The sequence below is a fragment of the Equus asinus genome, chromosome 3, assembly GCF_041296235.1.
Source record: "Equus asinus isolate D_3611 breed Donkey chromosome 3, EquAss-T2T_v2, whole genome shotgun sequence".
Taxonomy (NCBI): Eukaryota; Metazoa; Chordata; class Mammalia; order Perissodactyla; family Equidae; genus Equus; species Equus asinus.
Genome location: NC_091792.1, coordinates 1,818,973 through 1,835,976, shown reverse-complemented (window position 1 = coordinate 1,835,976; position 17,004 = coordinate 1,818,973). Strand labels below are relative to the sequence as shown.

At 40.7% G+C, this 17,004-nt stretch overlaps 1 protein-coding gene across 4 annotated transcripts in view; it reads right to left on the bottom strand.

Annotated features, from left to right (window-relative positions):
- GSTCD (glutathione S-transferase C-terminal domain containing) overlaps window positions 1-17,004 on the bottom strand; it is a 140,337-nt gene that overhangs the window by 19,576 nt on the left and 103,757 nt on the right. For 3 of the 4 annotated variants that reach the window (XR_011501811.1, XM_044767450.2, XM_014858408.3), the window contains 4 exons: window positions 16,223-16,338; window positions 16,021-16,065; window positions 13,729-13,857; window positions 487-620 (listed from right to left, as the gene is read on the bottom strand). Coding sequence is in view for 3 of the 4 variants with exons in the window: in XM_044767450.2 (XP_044623385.1) it covers window positions 487-620; window positions 13,729-13,857; window positions 16,021-16,065; window positions 16,223-16,338 (424 nt within the window). In the remaining variant the exon portion in view is untranslated. Of the gene's footprint in view, window positions 1-486; window positions 621-641; window positions 6,208-13,728; window positions 13,858-16,020; window positions 16,066-16,222; window positions 16,339-17,004 lie in introns of those variants that run through there. The other variant, XM_070504534.1, reaches the window with a different exon arrangement.

The following is a 17,004-nucleotide window of genomic DNA, read 5'->3' as shown; positions in this document are numbered from 1 at the left end:
CATCACTCACTTCTCACGAAAACCTAGAGGCAGTTGCTATTATTATCCCCGTTTTGTAGATTAGAACATGTTGGCAGAAAGAGTTTAAGTAGATTGCCTGAGGTGAAATAACTTATAAAAGAAGGAGAAGCCAACGTTGGCCCCCAGGCGGGATACGTCCAGGCCCTAAGCTCTAACCCCTACACCTCCTGCCTTTCAGAGGTGAGGACTTCCATTTAGAAGTCCACAGAGAAGGGGTGAGGTTGTCAGATGACTCCTAGATAGACTTGCTTCTAAGTTTCAAGCAAGAGCTGGATCCAGGGGAAACATTCAGGGCAGACATAGAGGAGATCCTCTCTTCCATATGTAAGTTATAAACAACACTTGCCATTGTGCAAAGAGGAAATGAGCTCAAAACCGAGATCTCATTGCCACTTCACATTAAACGAGTTTTGTGTGTTGATGTAATCCCCATACCGGTACCTTAGGTAGAAGACTAAATTTCACCTTTTTGGAAAGCTAAATTTTGAGGTGTTCTGGACGAAACCGTAACAGCAAGGGCATGTGACGAAGGAAGCCCGGGTTTTGATGCAGTGCTCAATCACCATGTCCGTTGCCACTCCGCAAGCATGCAACGCCACCTGCAAAACAAAACCGGCCCTCAGCACCGCATTCTTTCTCAACTGACAGCACCACTTAGCCGCCTTTCTCTTTTCACTTTCTGCGAGGACTGATCCTCAGGAGGTTTCAAGTCACCAGAAGAGTATTCCACATAGTTTCAATGGTTCTTTTTTGGACGCACCAAAGGACTAGTTAGCTATTTATATTAATTAAGAAAATTAAGCAAGGTTGAAAGATTACAAATGGAACAGTGCAAACGAAGCAATGGAATTCAATGGAAAATCTGACATGATGTTAAATATGGAAAATTAAGATGTATATGTCTAAACAAGTGCTCTTGTTGCTTATAAATTTAGTCCAGTTGTAGCACATGGCAAGAACATGAGACTGAAATCATAATTTCTGGTCTAAAACTCTAGTTGGCTGTGGGATCTGGGGCCACTTAAAATTTAACTTCTTTGGGCCTCAGCCTCCTCAGCTATAAACCAGGTGAACAATACTGACATATCACAACACTGTTGCAACGATTAAATACAAATGTCTTTGACAACACATTTTCAAATGCTGCATGAATATAATGTAATCAGTGTTGTAGAAAACTGATCAAATTATATTTATGTAGCACGTTTTCATATTTATAAAATAACAGTTCTTAACATTACATGACGAACGCATGAACTACTTTCAATGGGTTTATTTATAAAGGAAGGATATGAGTTGGAGTCATGACAAGGGCTTCAATTATTCATGAAAAGAAAAATAGCTCTAAAAATGATTTTAAAATGTTTTCAAAACAAATTCCTTAATTATATCTATACTGTATTACAACCTAAAGTAGACAATTGTGAAAATTATTAGGCTGAATAAAGCAAAATAGGACGCTATGAAAGAAAATCAGATGTGGGGCTCTTGAAAGATGAAACATTTTGTCAGAAAACACTCCCTTTTTCTTCATTTTGTTCTGCACAGCCGCAGGCTGTATTGAGTTGCAACCGCCCTTTCTGGGGACAGGTCCTCAACTTGAGGGAAGGGAGAGGCTTTCTGGGTGAAGAGGAGATTTTCTGGAAATTTCTGGATGTGAAAAAACAAAGGTGTACTGGGAAGAGGAGAGCAAGATCTCTGCTCTCAACCCTCCTCCTGGACCCCCCTCCTTCCACACTTACATCACCTCCACAGAGGTCAATAAGCCCTACGGTTGATTTGCAACCTACAGGATAAACAAAGGGTTAATATCCCTATTATATAACAAGCTCCTAAAAATAAAGAAAAAGCCCAATAATCTAATAGTAAAATGGGCAAGAAATTTGGGCAATTCACAAACAAAACTATGCAAATAAGCCTTAAACCAAGTTGTTCAATACTGCTCAAAATAAGAGAAATAAGTATTTAAACTCCATTAAGATACTACTTGTCACCTATTAGAGTGGCAAACATCCTAACATTTGGTGGCAGTCTGTGGGCTGGGCTGTGGGGACGCAGACACTGTCGTGTGTTGCTGGTGGGAACAGAAACATCATGACCCTGAGGAGGAGGAATTCAGCAATATCCAGCAAAATTATGCGTGATTTGTGACCTCACTCTAAAAATTTCTTCAAGGGATACATTGGCAAAAATATAAAAAGATTTATGAGGCAATATGTGAAATAGCCACCAAGTGGAAACAGGTCAACTTGCCACTGACAGAGGAAACAAACACAACGGAGGAATAAACAGGGGAGCACTCTGCGGCTCTTAAAAGGAATGCGGACTCTCTCTACACATGACCATGGGAGATATTATTAAATGAAACATAATGCCAAAAAATTCTCAACCTATTTTCAGTAATCATTGTTGGGGTTGTGTCTTTAGGGCTCTAATGGGCATACTGTGAGATAAAACAAGAAATATGCTACTGTCATCAGGAAACAGATTTTTTTTTTTAGCATAGGAGAAAGAAGAGAGAGAGAGATGAGATAGATGAGTGAGGATAAGTTAAAATCCCATAGTCCCAAATTTAAATTGGAAGTATCAGGATGAACCCATGATGATTTTGTTAAAAAGAAAGTACTGCCTAGCTCAGAGCACTGAAAAACCTAGAAGCAAAGACTGACCCAGTAGCGACGACCATCCCGAGTACCCAGACTGTGGTAATCTAAAGAGCATTTTCCTTTAAAAGAGTTAGAGCTCCATGGAGAAACAGCTGATGCCAGACTCGAGGCAGGAAAGGCACAGATGAGCTGGACATCTTGTTACAATGAAAGCACGGACGCCATCAAATACTACTGAAGCTGCCTCAGAAAGACTCAGGAGTCAAGCTGGAGAGGTTCCCACCTGACAGAGATGGGACTATCTGAACATCAGTAAGAATAATAACTGCAATGGATTGAAGTATTTCAAAGAGTAAGCTGATGAGTCAATAATCATATTGAAAAAAACCTAACTGGTCACTTTTGGTAGAAAATCAACTCACTTTGAAAACTGGAAAATATAGGACAAGAACCAAGTTTTATGCGGCCCTTCCTATGTGACCTGATCCTCAGAATAACCAAGCAGTTGACAGAGGAAAGTAAATGAAGCCAGAATGATACAATTAGAAGAATATCATCATTTTGCAATCCCTATTGAAATAAGGGAGCTGAGGCAATGATCACAAATGCAGCCAACGTCACATGAGAGATGGCCAGACATGGTGCCTGCTGCTGGAGCACACCACCCCCACGATGCAGTTACCCCAAAGTGAGCCTGATGGGAGTGTGCCTCTACAGTCTTGATCTAACTACCAATTTCTGGGCAATATGGGGAAAATGGTGACACCTGGAACAACACTGGGGGGTGCAATCAGCAAAATCCACAGTCTGGGAAAGTCGGAAGGAGAAATGACATGGTGACGTAGACAAATTGCAAGGAACAAAAGAGGCAGGGAGGGTGTGGTCACACAACGATCCCCTAAAGACGTCCACGTCCTAATCCCTGGAACCTGTCAGCATGGCGAAAAGGATTCCTGCAGCTGTGACTGAGGTTAGGGACCTGAGAATAGCACCATTATTCTGGATTACATAGTGGGCTCAATCTAATCACTCGAGGCCTTAAAAGTAGAGGACTTTCTCAGGCGGGAGGAGAAGGGACAGAGGAAAAGTCAAAGAGGTCTGGAGCATGAGGAGGACGTGACCCACCACTGCTACCTTCATGGTGAAGGAGGCCGTGGGCTGGGAAACGTGGGTCCCTCTGGAAGCTGAGCCAGCAAGGGAGCAGGAAGCGCAGCCCCACAGCCACAGTGAACTGAACGCTAACACAGCCTAAATGACCTTGGAAGTGGATCTCCCTCCCTCCAGGTGAGAGCCACGCCAAGCCGACACCTCATTTTCACCTAATGATGCCTGCAACAGAGAGACCAGCTGAGTCCACCCAGAATTCTGGTGGCAAAACACACGTAACATCCGATTTTCCATCTCCCCTACTTTCAAGTGTGTCGTTCAGTAGCATTAAGTCAGCTTGCTGCCAAGTCCACCTCCAGAACTTCTTCATCTTGCAAAATGGAAACTCTGCACCCACTGAACAACTCCCCTTTTCTCCCCACCCCAGGCCCTGGTAACCACCACTGTACTTTCTGTCTCTGTGCCTGTGACTACCTTTGATACCTCAAATAAGTGGAATCACACAGTACTTGTCTTTTTGTGACTGGCTTGTTTTACTTGGCAGAAGACCCTCAAGATTCATCTATGTTGTAGCATGTGATAGGACCTCCTACCTTATTAAGGCTGAATAATATTCCACTGTATGGATGGACCACATTTTGTTTAGCCATTCACCCATTAATGGACATTTGGGTTGTTTCCCCTTCTTGACAATTGTGAATGTGGGTGTGCAAATATCTAAGTAGGTACTATTTTAAGATGAGGAATTGAGGCCCAGAGAGGTTGTTCCAGGTCATATAACAAATTAAGGACCCCAACTCAGACAGTTTGGAGCCTCTATCCTAGAGAACTACTCTTTACAAATACACTCCCTCTCATTTTCTTCACCTCCTTGGTCCTACTATCTTCTGAAATTACACCACCACAGGGAACTAGCACGTATTCAGTATCTGCTAGACGTCAAAATCTTTACAAAGATTGTTAAAAATTTTATCACATTTCTTTTTCTTAATTTAATACTTTCAGTAGCTCTTATTATCTCTATTTGCACTAACATGTCCAAAGTCACCTAGCCACAAGCGTTCCAGATGAACTCTGAATCCAAGTCTGACTCCAAAGCTCACACATCTTTCCATCATATCATGCCCTGCCTCCCCAACCAGCCTCTTTGGAACTGGAAGGAACCTTAGAGATCATGTTTTTTTAACAAAGAATTTCTAGATATCACTATTAGGTTCACCACTGACTTATGAGAAAAAGGAATGGAATACATGCTAGTCACACACAGAGGAAGTGACAAAGGAAGGAAGGGACAAAGATAATTACATCCACTTGTTATTTTTCTTAAACCACTGCTATCCACAGTAACTTGTATGAAATCTAATTTCTAATTACATTTCAAGCACTTGACCCAGAGAGTTTGTAATACATTACACACAGGATAGACAGATTTATTAATGTAATACACAGTGGACAGATTTGATAACTGCAGAAAGAGCATCAAACATAAACTATGAGAATCTAACAAAGGGTAACATTCTGGGGAAAACACATGTAATCAGTGTTTAGCTGACATCATAGCAAACAAGTGTTTCACTGACCCAAAGAATTCAGAATGCGGTTCTCAAATAATGAGTCTTATCTATCCCTTTCTCTGTATATGCACTGAATCTAATAAAAGATAACAACTGAAGTTGTAAACTTATCCACTGCCCAAGGTAATGCATATTCCAAAGTAAATGTAAATATTATGTGTCCAGAAATATGCTGGAGAATTCGTGGACTATAAATTAAGGGCCTTTCTCCTACATTTTCTTGCCTCGATTAATCCATACATCATAAAAGTTCTACGTACAATACTTATCCTATCACATAGTCACCAAAATAAAACTGAACACCCAAGAAACCTCAATCCACATATCTTTGTCATATGTGGTGGTAAATAAATGAAACTAATCCTCCCTCAGTCTCATAATGTCTCGAATTGGCAGACTCAAGACAAGGCAAGACCAGACTAGACAAACTGATTCAACAACTTTTCATTCTTAGGGAACAAAAAGAATCTGTTGATTCTTCTCTAAGAGAATATATTTTGATAAAGAGTATATGCTGATTTTTAATATAAGGTGTATTTTGAAATACAATAAGCCTATGCTTTAGTCACACCCAAAAAACTAAGCTAGTGCTACATGTACTTGTGAATCTAATTTGTTTTTTGAGATTCATTTAACACTTACTAGCCTTTTCCTAGCCCAAACTATGCACACAGGTGTTGTTATTCCCCATCTTACTAAAAGGCTCAGTGGCTGGTACGAGATCACAACTGCTGAAGCCAAGATTTCAACTCAATCTGACACAGAACTGTACTCTCCTCCATGTCCCCATCCACTCTTTTAGACAGGGCGTGAACAGAAGTCACTGCTGGACCCTCGTCCCAGCTCTCACAGTAGCTTGCTGCCTTCCTCTTCCCCTCTCGGAGCCTCAATGTCTCCATCTGTGAAACGAGAAGGTTGAACTGAATGAACTCTACATTCGCCCCAGCCCAATTATGCTCTGAGCCCCTGTCTCCCCAAGAAGGACTCTGACCTGGATATCTTAGACAGAAGCAGGTTTGTCCCAACTGTGTACTCATGTTCCCCTTCTTTAAAAACTTTTGTGCAATTATATATATAGGTAAGTGGCTTTAAAATTCAAATAATGCTAAAAGGCATGTAATTACAAAAAGAGTCTCTTGGTCCGTACACACTCCTCTATCCCTGAAAGGAAGTCTGGTGACCAACGTTAACGCTTTTCAACTCGTGGGTATTCTCTCCTGAAACCCACCTCTGTTTTTGTATATAGTAAAAGTATATATTGCGATCTCTTGATTTGTAGATACCAGACATTATCTATTGATTTTCTGTATGGGAGATGAGGATTTTTTTTCACATTTATAGAGCCCTTTCCTTTTTCTCATCCTATTAACATTATCGCCTCGAATCTTCAGTGAAGTGCGGACGCAGTGTTCTCATCACTGTCGCTGTGGAGACACGTTCACGCTGCACCAAGTGTGCTGCAGGCCCAAGACTTTCCCTGCCCCCTCGTGCTGGACCCGTGCATTCCTCTCTATCTGCTCTCTTCTTTTAGTGAAGCACGTCTTCCAGTAGTTCCCCGATAGACATTTTCTTGAGACTGAAATCTTCATTACTTTCATACATGATTGATGGAATTTTAGATTGAAAATTTCCCTTTAGAATTCTAAAGGCTTTGCTTCACTGTCTTCTAGCCTTCCTCATGGCTATTGAGAAGTGTGATGGCATTTTGATTACAAAGTTTTCACATATGACCTTTTTTTTCCTCTATGGAAACTGTAAGGAACTTCTTTTCATCCTTGGTGTTCTGAAATTTCACAACAACGTGCCTTGGTTTAGCTCATTTTTCAAGTGGGCTTTTTCAATCAAGAGACATACCGCCTTCATTATTGACACATTTTCTTATATTAGTTCTTTGATATTTTCCTCCCACCATTTTCTTAGATTTTCTACTTGTTTTTTTATTTTGGTGAACGTGTTTTTCATTCCCAAGAAGTTTTCTTGTTCTGATGGCTCATTTCTTCTCTTTCGTTAATGCAATCTTTTCTGAGCTCCCCCAGTGTAAGGTCCTTTGCCACGTGTGTTGCTTTGCCTCTGTCTTCTGTTTTGAGAGTTTCCCATGTTTGATATTCCCTGGCTGTCAGTTCATATCAGAGAGCAGAGCACTAAAGCTGACTAGGTGCTCTGAAGGAAAGGCTTGCAGACCTTTGGGCTTTGCCATGTGTGTTGCTGTGCCTCTGTCTTCCGTGTTGAGAGTCTCCCATGTCTGATGCTTCCTGGCTGTCAGTTCACATCAGAGAGCAGAGCACTAAAAAGCTGACTAGATGCTCTGAAGGAAAAGCTCACAGACTGGCGGACTTCATTAGGGGGTGGGCTTTCAGGTGAACAGCTATTTTTTTTTATGCTTTTTTGGTGAGGAGATTGGCCCTGAGCTAACATCTGTTGCCAATCTTCCTCCTTTCTTCTTTTTCTCTCCCCAGAGCCCCCGTACATAGTTTTATATCCTAGTTGCAAGTCCTTCTAGTTCTTCCACATGGGATGCCGCCACAGCACGGCCTCATGAGCAGTGTGTAGGTCTGCACCGAGGATCCAAACTGGCAGACCCGGGGGTGCCGAAGGGGAGTATGTGAACTTAACCACTTGGCCACAGGGTTGGCCCGTTTTTTTAAATTACAGCTATAATATCTTAGTTCTCTTCTCTGGGGACAGTGCTGATGCTGCAGAGGAGAATCTTTGAGTCCCCTTGCTTGAGGAGATGGGTGAAGGGGCCCAGAAGAGAGCCACTGCTCAGGTTCTCACTCAGTCTCGTCTGCAGAATGGCACATCACCTCCGCCCTCCTCTGTGCCCCATATCCCTGTAGCTGGAGTATCTCTAGCACAAGTTCTTGATAGAATAAACTTCCGGTCTCTTGCAGGAGTTGGGGAGAAACAGTTACTTGTCTACACAAGATGGGGTGGGAATCTGGGTCTCTCAATAATATTTTTAATTGAACAAGATTTCAGCCCCTAACTCTGCCTCCAAGATTTCTGGTGTCCTGAGTCCCTGACGTTTCCTGGAATTCTGTGGCAAAGTGATTTCTTGCTTCCCGATAGTGTCTTGCCAACCCTCAGCCTGATTTAAGTTTGGTCTCCCTCTTCTCTGCTCGGTAATTTACCACTCTTCCTTCTGCTTTCTGCCTTCACATACTGGGGTTCAATTTACAGAATGTTGAACACAACTTCATCAGAGATGGAGAATGATTTTTCTGATTCTTGTTCTCCTTGTTATTTGGGTTCTGATTTTTCTTGGGGAGAAGGGGGTTGAAATACCTCTGTCTGCCTCCTTCATCTGGGAAGTCCTCCATTTTGTCTTAATGATATTTTAAAATTGTGTTTGCAGAGTATATAATTTCTCAAGTTCTGTAGCTTTTAAAACAAGGATTATATAAGTTACTCATTGCAAGTGTTACTGAATTACATTCTATAATTGCACAAGCTTTCTCTAATTGTACACTAACATATATGACTAGCAATGAGCTTGTAATTAAGCACTCAGCACTGATAATCATAAACAATCATATGAACATTGTTGTGGCTAAAATATAAAAAAGTAAATACAGATAACTCAAAAATAAACTACTCTGAGATTTTGACATATATTGACAAATAGAAAATACGCACCAATACTGTTAGAAATCAATACCTTATCACTTGGTTGAGATGACTCTATGTTATTGTTGGTGGGCAGGCTGTTTAAAATTGACACAGTTTTTGTTTCTAATGCAAAGTATGTTTTTCCATAGTATTGTTTCCATAAGACCTTTCCATAATATTGTTTGATAACAAGGTTTTTGTATTATTGTTTGAAAGCACAGGTATTAATATGCACTGTAAATTAGGTCTTAAAAAAGTATAATTCTGGGGGCTGGCCCCGTGGCCGAGTGGTTAAGTTCACGCACTCTGCTGCAGGCGGCCCAGTGTTTCGTTGGTTCGAATCCTGGGCGCGGACATGGCACTGCTCATCAAACCACGCTGAGGCAGCATCCCACATGCCACAACTAGAAGGACCCACAACGAAGAATATACAACTATGTACTGGGGGGCTTTGGGGAGAAAAAGGAAAAAAAAAAAAGTATAATTCTGCAAAATAAATTTTCACAATAATGAGGATTATTGATCCTACACTAGATGAGAAGGCAATAACAAACCTCTTTAGAAAAATAGCCTTAAAAAGTCCACTTTTAGAGTCATCTTTGTAAGTTACCCTTTACTGTTTCAGTTTGGGCTGCTATAGAAAACTGCCACAGCGTGGGGGCTTACACAGCAAACGTTTGTGTCTCCATCTCTCGGGGTGGGAAGCCCCAGGTCAAGGTGCTGGCAGGCCAGGTGTCTGGTGAGGCCCCTTCTTGGTTGTCATGGTCACCTGCTTATTGCCACTTCATGTTGGAGAGCAGAGGGGAAGCAAGCTCTCTCCTCCCTCCTTACCAGGGCATGGATCCCACTCAGAGAGCTCCACCCTCACCAGCCATCGCCTCTCAATGCCACCACATCAGGGGTTAGGAACTCAATATAGGAAGCGTTTTTGCGGGGGAGCGAGACACAAACATTCAATCCATAACATACTCAGTTCAGGGTCATGCAGCTGCATCTAATTCAAACTGGAAGGAAAAACTTTCCTTAATGTTTTTTACTTTTGAAAAGACTTTTGTATTTTCCTCAGGACATTAGTAGTCATTATAATCAACATCAGAATAAATCAATCAGAAGGTATTTCTTCTATAATAATCCAATACTTCTTCTGAAAGAAATCATATATATATATGTGATCTGTGTATCATATATGTTCAGAATTCTTTTCGACACCGTGTAGTAATCCTTAGGGTCTAGGAGCCCTTCTTGACTAAACAAGCTATGTATCTATCTATAAAATAGTAAACACTTGCATTTATTTCATCTATCTTTATTGCTTATATTATTATGAAAATAAAATTAACTACATGTTAAATTTGGAATATTTGAAAATAATAAAGAAAAATATTGTTACATGTTATACAGAGATAGCCACCTTTAAAAAACATATAGTAGCATAATTTCCTCCCATCCTTTTTTTTTTTAAAGATTTTATTTTTTTCCTTTTTCTCCCCAAAGCCCCCCCATACATAGTTGTATATTCTTCATTGTGGGTCCTTCTGGTTGTGGCATTTGGGACGCTGCCTCAGCGTGGCTTGATGAGCAGTGCCATGTCCGTGCCCAGGATTCGAACCAACGAAACACTGGGCCACCTGCAGCAGAGCACGCAGACCTAACTACTTGGCCATGGGGCCAGCCCCACCTCCCATCCTTTTTAATGCAGTTTTTACACGGTTGAGATGACATTGCAACAGAGTAAGGAGAGGTCCAACTTGTGGAGCACTTCCTAAGCTCCAGACAACCTGCCAAGCACTTCACACACAATGTATCAGCACCCATGGCCAGGTGTGCAACAGATGGGAAACTGAGCGTGAGTGAGCTTCATGGCCAAGGCCATACAGCTGGTAAGGGGCCAGGTTCACTGTATCAGCACCCAGGGCCAGGTGTGCTACAGACGGGAAACCGAGCACGAGCGAGCTTCATGCCCAAGGCCATACAGCTGGTAAGCGGCCGAGTTCACTGTATTAGCACCCAGGGCCAGGTGTTCCACAGACGGGAAACTGAGTATGAGTGAGCTTCATGCCCAAGGCCATACAGCTGGTAAGGGGTCAGGTTCACTGTAGCACAAGTTTGACAAGTATACTCTTCACCATTACATTTATACAATTTTCTTTGTTTACCATCATAACTAAATCTTCATGTTATTAACAAATCCTTGCAACTACCATGTAAAAGAAAAATTTCAAAGCTCCTGTAGGATTAGGTCCAGCTCACTGAAGCCTTGCAGTCAAGGAGTAATAATATTTTAAAAGTCTCTGTAAATTTTAAGAGTGAAAATGGAATATCATTGTTGTTGAAGTTAAAATGTATTTGCCTACTAGAGACTTTGAATGCTTTTATATGCTTATTAGGCATTTATTTCTAAAGAAATTATTTCTCAAATAAGCACAATGTCAACTGTAAACTACAGAATGACTATTGGAACACATGCAGTGTTACATCATTGACTCTGGTATACGGGAGTGGTAGAGAAGGTGGAGGCATTGGAAGACCTCGTTGAAAAATCTGAAACTATTTAGATTTGTTCTCTTTCATTGTTTCAAATTAAACTAGTTTAATAAAGTTAGCAAATCTATTCATTTTCACCTGATACCAGTTGCATTAATGGAGATAAGACAAACAACTAGTATTTCAATTCTTATCTATTTGTTTAAAGTTCCTAAAGATGGCTGGTCCTAAGACTTTAAAATTCTCTCCTTAAAATTTGTTTACATCATTAATTTTCAGATCTAAAGAAAAAACAGTAAAAGAAAAAGGTATTTACTAAGCAAAGGTAAATGCCAACCAAAGCCTTATGTGAAATACTACAGAATCATGGATTAATGCAGTTTTAATGCATTTCCAATACCTGGTTATTCTGATTTCCTCTCTAAATTCACTATTTCCACTGGAACCTATTTAATACAAGAATTAGAGCCACTGATGCATTTAGTTTGATTTATCTAGTGACAATATCCCAATTATCCTCCTAGGCAAACTATTTTCTTGAGAATAAATCTAATTTTGGTTTAATACTCCAGGTAATTTTAACTCATTTTCTGTATATCTTGACAACAGTAATTATGAAAGAAAAAAACTATTATGGATATATTATTATGAAATGCAGAGAAAATATCACTTCCAAAAAGACATACATAGTTTTAGTAGGTGTTCATGAACTATGACCTTGAAAGTTACAAGAATATGCCAGAAATCATTAGCACCTCCAAGCCACAGAAGGGTAGAAGCCTGTGGCTGACAGGCCGGGAGTTCTGTGATTTGAGAGGTGGTGGGTGGGCAGCAATATCCTGCTCCCTGATACCTCCTGCCTGGAGCGCTGGTAGATGGGCACTGGCTTCATGACTCGTTTCACGGGAGAACTTTAACCTTTACCTCAACGTTTATGTGAAATTTAAGCTGTACTAAGTATGTACTTAATTTGAATTTGCTGGATCAGATGTCTACCTTCTCCTGAATTTCCTAACTAGCAGTCACCTGATTAACAGTCTACTTCTCTATGGAGGCATGGCATGAGATAACCAACCTGGATCATGTCTACAGAGGAAACAACTGAATACATTTTAGGCTGTAAGAAAAATAACAATCAACCCCACGAATTTGCAGAAGTCGATATTTAAGAAATGAACTTCATAGAACATAAATCAGAAGTACTACAGAAGGTCTGAGCTTCTGAAGATGGACAAGAGTGTCACCTGGACAAGCCCATCATGTCTGTCACGTGAACATACACAGCTGGGGACAACCTTCCTGCAGACTGAGCTGGCAAATGTACCAAAAGACCTAAAGGATGCACAAGACATCCATCATGGCAATGATTACGTTACAACAAGAAAAAAAAGAAACCAGAAGAATGATTAGGGAAAAGTTTTATGACAATATTCAGTTAAAGGCGAGTCTACGTAGGATGGCCTCAACAAGGCTAACATGTGTAAGTATACATTTGTACGTGTGCATAAAAATATAAAGACCAAAGGTTTTTGACAGTATTTATCTCTCAGTAGTAGGAATACCGGTGATTCTTTATATTATTCTATATGTTTCTATTTTGAGTATATAGTCCTATAAAAATAAAAAAAAATTATTTGAAACAAATACAAGGACCAGCAGCAACACTAACATCTTAATGAAACTCAAATTGCACCAGAGCGTGCAATCTGGGGTTTAGATGACCTGGCAGAAGCACATATCTTAGGTCTTTTTAGTAATATTAAACAATAAGAATTTGATCTGAAGGTTTTATAAACATGACCAATATACTTTCTGTCTCTTGGAAGCTAAAAATACATGTAGATATAAAATTCTAGCTAAAGAAAACATTACTGAAAGGCAACTCTAGCGTTTCCAGGTTACTAACAAGCTATTTTTTTAAATTATCTTCTTTCTTTTTCTTTTCTCTCATTATCTTCTAAAAATGTACTATAAACCAAGGGATGTTATCTTCATTAGAAATCATTCATTTGTTCATTCATTCAGTTAGTAACTATTTTTAAGCACTTGCTACGTGTCAAACATTGTTTCAGGCACCGGGGATGCTGAATAAATAAAATAAGGTTCTTGTCTGCTAGAGGAGCCAGTGTTATCTCCAGCAGGTAACAATGAAGTGATAGGAATGAAACAGCATTCATTAATACACTATACTTTATAGAGAGTAGAAAACAAAAGTTATAATGTCTCTGTTTAACAAAGAACATAAAAGTATCTCTTTTACTTAGTCTAAGGAGTGTATTTTTTCTTATTTAGTTAATTAAAGAAATTGAAACTGCTTGATTACTTACCCCAATATTAAACATCCCCGTAAAATACTCCATATTTGCTTGAATGAACCAAATGTTGCTTAAACCTAGTTCGTCACTTCTCTTCTTAGCACGAATTAATGATAATTCCTTGTTTTCTATTAATGTAACCTAGATTTCACCAAGGAAACAACAGTATATTCAGTAACATAATTCAGACATTAGGGCAAAGTACTATTACTGTATTTCATAGCTTTAATAATGTAGGACATATTACATTGATTCTTATCCTGTGCCAGGAAGTATGCCAGATAACGTGGTACCAAAATGGTCAAGGTCCTTGAGCTGATGAAGCTGGCAGATGAGGTGGTAGAAGGGAAATGGGCAACTGTCACACAGTGACGAGAGTTCGATGAAAGATTCTCATGTGTCATCAGAGTGCTAACTCGATGACTGGGGCAGGTTTCAGTCATTTAACATGGAGAAATAACACTTTAACTGAGGCCTGAACAATGACTAGAGATTAGCTGGGGGAAAGAAGGAGTGTTTCAGGCAGAGACAGAAACATGTGTGAGCCCCAGGTGAGAAACACACGGTGTGACTGAAGAGGTGGCAGTGTGTGGCGGGGCTGTGGGCAGGAGGACAGGGTGTGGGGGCGGGGATGAAGCTGGAGAGGTAAGGGAGCAGACAGCATGTGGGAAAGAAGGCTCAGCGGCTGCAGTGTACAGTACGGATTGTGGGGCAGGCGGAAGGCGCAACCACTAGGACACTCTCACAGTATCCAGGCCAAGGGAGGTAGGGTAAGACCCCTGGTGCAGATGGAGAAAAGTGGGCAGAGTCACTTTCATACTATCATTCCCACTTCTACCCTTTTATGCTTCTCTTTATGGAAAAATCCTGGATCACGGTGCATGAAAAACCTGTCAGAGCCTTGGTGTCAGAGGCTTTCCAGACTTTATTCTAGCCAAGACCTCCCTTCTCCAGGTTCAACGTCTCTAATCTTCCAGGAGAACTGTTAGGAAGGGAAAACAAGACACTACCTTCTCGACTCTGCTTCTCCAGGATCCTACTTTACGAGCTTTCTTCCTCTTACACCAACTATGAAATTGTTGCCTTCCTTAATAATAAAACACCTGCCTGTTCCTCCCAGGATTCCTTATTTACTTGCTCTTCGTTCTCTAAGAGAGGAAAAGAATAACCACCCCGCCCTGCACCCTTCCCTTACATGTCATCTGGCCAGTCTATGAGTTCTTCCACATAGTTTTCTTCTGGAAGTAGTCACTGTAATTATTTTGCATCTTCCAGAGAGCTCACAAGCAAAGAATCTGCCCCAGGTCAATTTGTATTAAAAAAAAAGGACATCAAATTCTAGATTTTCATGTTAAAAGATGGTCACCATGAAGAACTGATTTAATATTGCAGAAGAGTAAAAACAGCACAAACTGCCAACAAACGGTGGCAACAACTGGATAAATTATGGTACATTTACATAAAAACACATGGAGTCACTAAAACATGATGATACTTAAAACTATTTGCAACAGGGAAAAACATTTACGATGCAATATTCAGTGAAAGCAGGTGGCTAAAAGTGTATTTGCATTTTTAGAATCTGCAACAATAAGCATCCACATGGACAATGACCTAATGAGACCATGGGGAGAAAAGCATTTGATGGCTCAGTCTGATAGATTTGTTTTTGTTTTTTTTCTTTAAAAGGTTTTATCATTGATGTTGCAATTTTGATACAATGGATGAAAATCAGGATACCAAGAGAACATGCTCAGTAAGTTTCAGAAGCTAGTGTTTCTAGTATAAAATTATGTTGAAAATAAACCAGTTTCATCACAGTTATTTTATTTATCATTGGAATAGGTATTTCTTCTAAAAAATTATTTTAAAATATAATCTTTTTATAAAAATTGAAAACTGTGGTAATTTACTTTTTCCCTTAAGATTCTGAACATTGGAAGTTTACTTCAAAGAAAAAAGAAAATGCCTGTGCCTTGCATTTGACCTGGGTGATTGATTATAAACTCAAGGAACAGAGACAAGCCAGACGTGGCTACCTGAATTGTGTGGTTTTCTGGTGTTGTCTTCTGTTTTGTTTTTTTTGTTTTTGGAAACAAAGACTGCCCCTGAGCTAACATCTGTGCCAGTCTTCCTCTTTTTGTATGTGGGATGCCACCACAGCATGGCCTGATGAGCTGTGTGTAGGTCCACACCCGGGATCCAAACCTGTGAACCCTGGGCTGCCAAAGCAGAGCGTGTGAACTTTGCTGTGCTGTGGGGCTGGCCCCCCGTGTTTCCTTTTATCTCTGATTCAGACCGTACCTGGCATGACGGCAGCATGTGAGCAAGGACAATCCCGACGTGGCCCTGAGAGGCAGAAGAAGAAACAAGTTAACGCTGTCCCTCAGGCTTCTGCTCACTCTGTGGTGACAATCTTGCCAAATACAAACACGACCCTGAATGGAGCACATTTAAGTCACAGAGTCATGGAAATGCCAAGGAGAACACAGGAGAGCCATAATACCCCGCCGCTGCAGAAGTCCACGATCCTGTCCCCAGGCCTGGCCTGATGTGTCACCACGTAGACTAGGTTGTTCAACTGCTGCTGCTTCCTCAGCGCTCGGTCACTGGACATCTTCCCTGGAAGCACAGAGAGGAAGAGCGTGGAGCGCCACGTACTGTGATGGATGGAGAAGATGCTTGTAGAGCAGACCCCGCACACAGGAGGGGAATGCATACACCAACGACAAGTTCCCTATAACCCACCACGAGAGGGCGAGGGGCCAGAACCCTAAGATAAACCCTATTTTTGCATATTTCTACTTTTATTCCTATCCAAGTTTTCTTCCATTGACAGAAAAATCTATGAAAAGATGTCTTCTAAACAGAGGAAACAGCAAGTGAAACATTAAGTTCAGAGTCTTAAACAAGGAAAGTGTTCAATAAATGTCTGCTGGATGAACAAAAAGGAACAGCAACAGTCTCCTCCCTCTAGCCCTCTCAGAGACACATGGTAGAGATCACCCGGTTCAACACATTGCTCAAGTCCCCGTGGAAAACAGAGCTCTATAATCAGTGAAAACATTTTTATCATCTACCTGGCACTTCCCTGAACTCTCAGCTCTTCTGGTTAGACACCTGGAACACAGGTGTCACCCTGTCTGAAACACATCAGTGGTTACCGGAGTTAGAGAGGAACTGGATTTTCTCATTTCTGCTTTGAAGTTTCCTTTCCTCATGAGTCAGATACAGAAATTTAATGCAATTAGAGATTAAAGATAGGGCATTTCCAAGTACAAAATGCCT